Source organism: Nicotiana sylvestris, chromosome 10 (genome assembly GCF_000393655.2).
Source record: "Nicotiana sylvestris chromosome 10, ASM39365v2, whole genome shotgun sequence".
Lineage (NCBI taxonomy): Eukaryota > Viridiplantae > Streptophyta > Magnoliopsida > Solanales > Solanaceae > Nicotiana > Nicotiana sylvestris.
The window spans coordinates 171,408,817-171,417,550 of record NC_091066.1 but is presented as its reverse complement, the minus strand read 5'-3'; the positions used below and the strand labels follow the sequence as shown (position 1 = coordinate 171,417,550).

The 8,734-nt window shown below is 34.2% G+C and overlaps 2 protein-coding genes across 2 annotated transcripts; one reads left to right on the top strand and one right to left on the bottom strand.

The window, feature by feature from the left end:
* Positions 1-3,816: 3,816 nt before the first annotated feature.
* Positions 3,817-5,801, top strand: LOC104224805 (putative fasciclin-like arabinogalactan protein 20). Its single transcript, XM_009776513.2, has 2 exons — positions 3,817-4,901; positions 5,657-5,801. The coding sequence occupies exon 1, from the start codon at positions 3,827-3,829 to the stop codon at positions 4,898-4,900; it is 1,074 nt and encodes a 357-aa protein (XP_009774815.2). The 5' UTR covers positions 3,817-3,826; the 3' UTR covers position 4,901; positions 5,657-5,801.
* Positions 5,802-6,379: 578 nt separating this feature from the next.
* LOC104224806 (pentatricopeptide repeat-containing protein At1g71060, mitochondrial) lies at positions 6,380-8,473 on the bottom strand. Its single transcript, XM_070160768.1, has 2 exons — positions 6,788-8,473; positions 6,380-6,673 (listed from the first exon to the last, which is right to left on the bottom strand). Exon 1 carries the CDS (start codon positions 8,447-8,449, stop codon positions 6,926-6,928), a length of 1,524 nt encoding a protein of 507 aa, XP_070016869.1. The 5' UTR covers positions 8,450-8,473; the 3' UTR covers positions 6,380-6,673; positions 6,788-6,925.
* Between the last annotated feature and the right edge of the window lie 261 nt (positions 8,474-8,734).

Genomic DNA, 8,734 nt, shown 5'->3' with positions numbered 1-8,734 from the left:
CCCTTTAAGGCCAAGGACCTTCACCAAAAATAGAAGAGTTCGACCTCGATCGAACGACGAAGGATTACTATTTCGTCAAGTTCGAAATAACACCCTTTAAGGCCAAGGGCCTTCACCAAAAAGAGAAAAGTTCGACCTCGATCGAACGACGACGAGTTACTATTTCGACAAGTTCGATATAGCAACCTTTAAGGCCAAGAGCCTTCACCAAAAAGAGAAGAGTTCAACCTCGATCGAACGACGACGGGTTACTATTTCGATAAGTTCGAAATAACACCCTAAATACGATTTTTTTTTCTTTTATTATGATTTCTAAAATATTTTGGCAAAGTTATTCATGGATTAATTTGGGCTAAAAATTAGCCCAACTTTAAACGTAAAAATAACATGGGCTAGCCAGTTTTTAGATTGGTCATTTGAAAATAGCCAGCGTTTACAAAGTCATTGAAAAATGTCACTATTTTGCTGCAACACGGAAAGTTCCAGCATAATATACTGGAGATCAGTGAACCTGTATATGAACTTCTTGCATATTATGCTGGAACTCCAACACGCGGAAAGTTCAAGTATAATATACTGGAGATTGGAGTACCGATGCTCCAATCTCCAGTATTTTATGTTGGACCGGTATATTATACTGGAGAACTCCAGTATATTATACCGGAGTATTTTTCCAGATTTTGAACAGTATTTTCTTTCAGATTTATCTTTACATGAAAAGTGGCTAAATTTTAATTACTTTTGAAACCGTGGTTATTTTTAAATAACCACTTGTAAATCTGGCTATTTTTGAATTTCTCCCATTTTAAATGGGTTGAGATCGGTTGGGTCAAAATGGATTGAGTTCAGTAAATGGATGGGTCAATAACTAGCTCAACCTGGGTTGGGCGGGTTATTTTGGGCTTGATCCAAATTTGACATCCCTAGTTTCTTAATTACATTTTGAAATACATTTTTTTCATCATATTGACATGAGGATACTGAGTTAATCTACTTCAATTTAACTTCAAAGATTAGCTAAATTGACTATCGAAAAGCAAAAAAATTTACATAAATAAGAATAGAAGGAGTAATTAGTAATTCGAATGGGGTTGGTTGTATTATACTACACAGTACATAGCACTTAAACTCATAAAATTATAATGAAGAAAAGTATACAAAAAAATTTAGAAATTATCGTTAAATATTGCTTAGTATAATTTATATATCTATATTATTATAAAAGTACGAATAATTTATGCTAAATGTTGAACGACAAAAATATCCCTGAAATATTGATTGACTTTTATACCCTATAATATTTGTATAATGAAGCAAGTTAAAGGTAGATGTAATTGTAAATATTCAAAATAATATTACCCAAAATTCTTTTTCTGTTAAACTACAATATTAGTTCTAATTGTAAGATGAGTCAAATAGCAAGGCAGTAAACATACACAAATGCTTAAACTCCCACGAAGTTGCTTCAGTTCTAATTGTAATATGAATCAAATATGCGTAGGACCCTTAAACTTCCTTTTAAAAGTATTTATGTTTTAAATCTTTAGAATATAAGAAAACGTGTCATTATATATGTTTCTTCTTCTTTTTTATCGGTGCAGGATATGTTTGAATCAAAGTTTGCTGATATTTTTTATATTGTCACTGTATTTGCGTACTCCCAAATTATAGCAATTTCTTTTCCAAATAATGTCCGTTAATATAACAATTTTGAACTATCTCAACTTCTTAAAATCTATATGTTATTGAGAGCATGCAGTTAAGGGTACCCAGAGATATGAAAAGTATGATAAATTCTCTTTTATAGATTATTGGTGTTATTTATTTATATTGTATTGGTTCTTGATATACACCTTGTGTTTTAGCACAATATTTTGTTAATTGGTAGTTATATGAATGTCTCTATTGGTAAAATTTTACTAATATAAGACATGAATTGGATTCCAACATCGTTTATTCTCACATCACATCATACAACTAACATAAGTTGTATGAAATTGAACTTTTGGCTCGCTATATATATACATTAGATATATGGGAAAATAACTTAATAATCAAAAGGGTAAAGTATATGGCCACCTTTCTAAGATCAATGCTTAATTGGCATATTTTGATACATGCCATAAAAAAACACCTATATATTGTTTAAAGTTAGATAGTAATTAAGTTTTTTTTTTAATATAAACTTGGATTTTTCTGCTTTTATTCAGAAAGACAAATAAAAATATCATAAAAAAGAAATTTGACGTAGAAGAAGACTTGACAAAGAAGAGCAAAATGACGTTGTCTATCTAAAATCATCGCTTGGTTGACAATTACGTTGTCTTTCTAAAGTCGTCATAATTAACACAATTTTGATACATGACGTGAACAATGTATATTATTTAAAGTTAGAGCAAAAGGTTGATCTTTAATATAAAGCTGGAGGAAGACAACATTTTTTACCTTATCTTTTAATAATTAGCGAGAAATATACATGCAACGCATGTACATAGAAACTAGTATATTATATTAAAAACACGAAGGCCCTTAGCGAAATGTCGTTCGCATTTTTTACCCTTTAAAAGTACATTTTATATTGAACAAAATAGTAATTTAACAATATTAAAACTTTAAAAACAACTAAAATTGTATTTATTAAATCTTTCCTTATTGACTTAATTTTTTAAATTAGGGCTAGCGAACGGTATCAAACTCTATAATAAACAACTATTCAATCAGTTGCTAATCGCTGCCAGCCTCTAATTAGGTATGATTTTCGATTTAAATTAAGTTTTTCCTTTAGCTTTTGGCTTTCCCAAAATTTGAGCTTTATTTCTTTACTTATTTCATGAAAAAAAATTATCCTCTTGGTGAAGTCTCTATTATAAATTGTGCAATCAGTTCATGTATCTTGAATATTTATACCTTGTTTGTCGTGTTGCATCCCATTGACGTATCAAAACTACAAAGAATTCATAATTCCAATAGAGTATCAGACTCTTGATCAGGAAGCATCCAGGCGCTTTTTTGTGACAGCGCCCAAGAATTTCACTTAAATTAAATGAACAACAACAACCCAGTGAATGCTCACGTTCACTTAAATTTTATCGAAGTTACAAATTTTCTGTTTGGTCTAAGTTGTTATTTTTATGATAATGAGTATGTAGTTCTCGTGTTTATGGGTGATTGATCCTTCCTGGTGTGGTAGCTACAGGTTCAGTAGCTTTTGTTTAAACACTGTATTTGTATTAAAAAAATTATTAAATATATAAAAATATTTAATTGCTAACCCAGTAATTAAAACGAGCTAAAATTCTAGCTCCGCCTCCGGTGGTATTCTTGCTTTCAGAAAGATGCATTACCAAAGTGGCGAAGTTATAGAAGACATTAATTTCTAACACATGGTTGCGAAGGTTAGGGAGTTACCAAAATGCCGTTCTCCTTTTTTACCCTATATATATAAAAGCTTAAACGAATTTTATTATTTTGGCATATAGTGTATGGAGTATTATTGCTATTACAATCAGTTTCTAACCACGTAAATCATCCACAATACAAAATTAAAAGGTTTAAAAATATATAGTAGTCATTAGTTTTATCATTATGATAAGCAGTGGCGGATGCGGCGTATAACCTACGAGTTCAACTGAACCCATAACTTTTGACGCAGAGTTCACACAATTATTCCTATAGGACCATTCTGTAATTATCAAAACTAGAGGTACGAATTTTATAATCTTACAAACTTACAACTAATTCTGATTCCCTGAAAATAACCGTCAAAAAATCCCTACATAAACCCAACACTCTGCAACAGAAAATGAAAACGAAAAATCGAACAACAATGGCAGCATTCTTCTTCTTCATTATTTTCAGTTCAGTTCTCTCATTTTCCACGTCACAAACCACCGCCCCACCACCGCCGCCGCCGCCGCAGTCCCTCTTAAACGCCGCCGAAACACTCTCAAACTCCGGCTACGTTTCCATGTCACTCACTCTCGAACTCATCTCTGATACCATTCTCTCACGCGCCACCAAACACTCACTCTCACCTTCCGCTCTCACAATCTTCACTCCACCTGATTCCTCTTTCGTTAACTCCGGTCAACCCTCTCTCTCTCATCTTCTCCTCCATTTTTCTCCTCTTTCACTCTCTCTCTCTTCACTTCAATCCCTCCCTTTTTCGTCCAAAATCCCTTCTCTCTCTCCTTCCAGCTCACTTTACATCACGAGCTTAGCTACTGATCTTCAAATTTCAATAAACAACATCAAAATCGTTGGGTCTCCGATTTACGATGACGGGTATGTTGTCGTTTTTGCAATTGAAGATTTTTTCAGCCAAAATTTTACCCGCCCGAATACAAATCAAAACCCGAATTTCAAATCAAGTCCTCAGTGTATCACATTTGATCCATTTTCTCGGTTTTATGAGGTGTCGTTGATGTTGAAGTCAAAGGGGTACTTAATCATGGCTTCGTTTTTGGAGTTACAGTTAATTGGGTTTTTGAAGATTAATAATGATTCACCGCCGTTAAAGTTAACGGTATTTGCACCAATGGATGACGCGATTGTTGGGTACGCAGGGGATTTTTCTGAGTATCAGCAGTTATTTTTGAGGCATTTAGTACCGTGTGTTTGGTACTGGACTGATTTGAATAATGGGACTGAGATTAAGAATTATGTTAGTGGGTTTAATATGATGATTAAGAAGGTTAATGACGTGGCGTTTGTTAATGGAGTGGAAATTACATATCCGGATTTGTATTATAATGATTGGCTTGTTGTGCATGGGTTGCAGAGTGTGATTCCTTTGCCTGATGAGATTGATGAAGAAATGGGTGAAAATTTTGGTAAGGATGAGAGTAATAATGCGGTAAATTTTGATGTTTCTATGGCTCCTGATCACAGTGAATTTTGAGGTAATGCGGTAATTTATTTTTGAGTTTGTTTGGTGCATTATTTTTGATTGATTGATTTTGCTTTTTCAAGATTAGTGTGTGTGTGTGTGTTTTTTCATAGCCCCTGAACGCAGTGAATTTTGGGTTAATGTGGTAATTTTGTTGTGCATTGTGTTTGATTGATTTTTCCATTTTCAAGATTAGTGTGTGTGTTTGTGTGTTTCCATAGCCATTGATCCTAGTGAATTTTGAGGTATAATTAACAAGATGTTGCAATAATTTTGGGAAATTTTATAATTAGTAATTCAATTTTTATTTTATTGCCTAAGTTTCATAAAAAAAATAACTTATTTGCTTCCTTCTAGTAACTTATTGTAATACTTAGGTAACTATAAAAGATTTTGTAGTTATGCAAAAATAGTTTAGTGGCTATCGTGATACGAAAAATAGTTTTTGATTTTTTACTTACAAATAGTTAAATTGTTTGGAACAGTGTACAACAACAACAACAACCCAGTATAATCCCACTTAGTGGGGTCTGGGGAGGGTAGTGTGTACGCACACCTTACCCCTACCTTGGGGTAGAGAGGCTGTTTCCAAATAGACCCTTGGCATCCTTCCCTCCAAGAACTTCCCATCTTGCTCTTGGGTAGACTCGAACTCACAACCTCTTGGTTGGAACATTGTGTTTGATTGATTCTGCCTTTTTTTTTAAAGATTTATTTTGTGTGTGAATTGATTTTGATATGTTGGTGCTTTTTTGTTTTATGATACAGGATAGGTTGATGGTGGAACTTTAGTGCTGTGACATTTGGAAACTGGAAATTATACTGCTGGTTTTGGTAACAATAGTTTTAGAGTTAAAAGTGAATGAAATTGTAGGTTCTTGACTTTGAGTAATATGAAATAGTTTGACTAGTAGAATTGAGATGTATTTCAATACCACTCTCCATCTTGAGAATATTAAGCTAGCGTTTGGACATAGATTGAATTGAAACTTGAAAAAATAATTTTTGAAGTAGTTTTGAAAAATAATTTTTGGAAGTTGAAATTATGTTTGGACATGCATTTTATTTGAAAAAAATTGAAGTTTTGTGAGTAGGAACTTGATTTTCACCCAAAATCTATCATAAACTAGATTTTGAAAACTTGAAAAATATTTTCAGAAATTTTTCAAAAACAGATGACTAATCTATGGACAAACAATGTTTTCAAAAAAAATTTGAAAAAAACTTGCCAAAATGTATGGCCAAACGGGGGCTAATATTATGCGATGCTAAACATTTGTTGTACTCTATTTTTCATCTCTGTTTCCACTTTTCCTTAGCAATGGTTTTAAACGGATTAGAATTACTTAATTGGCATTTCTTTTCTCAACATCCTATGTAGGTCAAGATTTTAGTTTGAGTTTAGCACCAACTACTCGCGAGGCGCTTACAAAAGTGTAGAATAACAATATTAAAGAAGAAACATAAAAAACAAATGCTACTACGATTCAGTACCAAACAAGTTAGACTTGGCTATTCGAATCCTCATTAAACATAAAAGAAGTTCATTTTGCATTGCCCATTTCGGCAGTAATTGCAGAAAGCTTGTTTGTAGTATCCATAGCCATATGTGCTAGTGCTCAATTTCTTTGAAAAGAATTTGATGAAGCGAGATCCAATCAAGAATTGGGGCCTCACAATCACTCGCCAATATGCTTTTCTCTCATGCCTAATATGCTGCCCCCTGGGGACTACCGATAGCTTCGGTTGTTGAATCTCGTGCAAGTTAGATTGTGGTTGTATTGGCTGCAAGCAGGGACAAAAGTGAAAATGGACATAATGAGGCACCTTGGATGTTCCAAAAAAACTCAATCGATTCAATTGTGAAGAATACAAAAAAAAAAAAAAAAGAAGGCAAACCGGCACACTAAGCTTCTATTATGTGCGGGGTCCGGGGAAGGGCCAAACCACAAGGGTCTATTGTATGCAACCTTATCTTGCATTTCTGCAAGACGCTATTTCTACGGCTTGAACCCGTGGTTCCACCTTAAGTTGTCTCTATCCAACTAAGTTGCTTTTCCTTAGTTTCTCAAGTTTCCTCCACAAAGCTTTAACAGTATCCTCTTTTCCCTCTTCAGGAAGTGCCCGTTTTAGATTATCAAACAAGGGAAGTGGAGGTCTCATGCCCATATCAAGCATTTCTTGAAAGTATGTGCAGGCATCATCCAATCTATTCTCATGGCAAAAGCTGTTAATCAATGTCGAAAACATATGCATTCCCGGAAGAACTCCCCTAGCTTTCATTTGATCCCATACCCTTAGAGCCATATCGGTCCGGTCCTCATTGCAGAACATCCTCACCATTATCTCGTATGTACTCACAGTCGGTTCGCAGCCAGGATCATTGCTCATTTTCTGAAACACCAAATAAGCCTCATTCGTTCTTCTGGCCTTTATAAGATGGTGAAGAATGATATCATATGTTCGCGTATTTGGACCAATCTTACTTCTCCTCATCTCATCAAGTAACTTATATGCATCGTCCATACGCATAGACCAGCAATAAGCTCCCACCATTGCGTTAAACGTGAATACCTCAAGATCAAAACCACTACCCTTATATAGCTCAAAATACTTAAGAGCCTCAACCAACCTTTTCTCCGATCCCAAACCATTTATCAACGTGCAATACACATGAGGGGTTACCCTAATCTTCTTCCTTTCCATTTCGCGTAACAACTCAATCGCCTCACCATACTTTTTAACCTTGCAATGAGCATGGATCATGATTCCATAGCTCACGACATCAGGCTCAATATCATCAGCCTTCATCTCCTGATAAACTTCATTTAGCCTCAACAAATTCTTCTCTCCACCCCACCCTTCTAACAATATAGTATATGACTTAATATTAGGCTTGAATTTCCTTTTATTCTTCCATTTATCAAACACCTCTTGTGCTTTCCCAACATTCCTAGACTTGCTCAATGTATCAAGCAATCTATTAAAATCTTGCAACTCAACAACCAACCCATATTTCTCCATCCTCTCAAACGCCTCGATAGCTTCTTTTACCTTCCTAGCACGAGCATATCTCCGTGAAATAAGTGCAAATGACTCTTTACACAACAACCCTTTTTTCTTCAACTCATCAACCAAAATCCAAACCATTTTAAACTGTTTGATCTTTCCTAAAGCTTCAATCAACCCATGATAACTCTCTGAAGTATGCACGAAACCGTTCTGTTTCTCAGCCCAACGGAAAAAAGACAATGCTAAAACCCCAGAATTGCTGAGCTTCTTTACAACCTCCTCAACTAATAAAGGACTCACATTTACTGAAACCGAACCCAAAGCATCAGTTACACATTTCGTCGAACAGGTGGTGTTCAATAAAATTTTGCAGATTCTTTCTGCTTCTTGGACAATTTTTGGGTTTTTGGGATTTAGATTTTGGTCATTAACATTAGAAATGACATGGGTATTTACTGAATAATAATTAATTTGAAAAAAGGGCACTAATTTGCGAAAGGGGGTTATTAGGGTTTTAGGTATGCGAAGAAGGGATCGATGGAGACTCATTTTTGGGATGAATTGCAAATATTTTCTCTTGATTGGACGGGACAGAACGTATTTATATTCTCTTTATATATTAGAAGCAACAGTGTGGGCAATTTAGTAATTGTACCCAAACACATTATTCCCATTGGTCCAGACATTTTGTTTTATACATTTGCACAAAAGAAATAATTAACCAATTTTTGCTTAAATATTTTGACATATAAAATAGTAAAACATTAGTGCTTTGCATAAATTAATTATCCTATATTTTATATTATTTCAAAGCTATTCTTTCTTTTAAGTGAA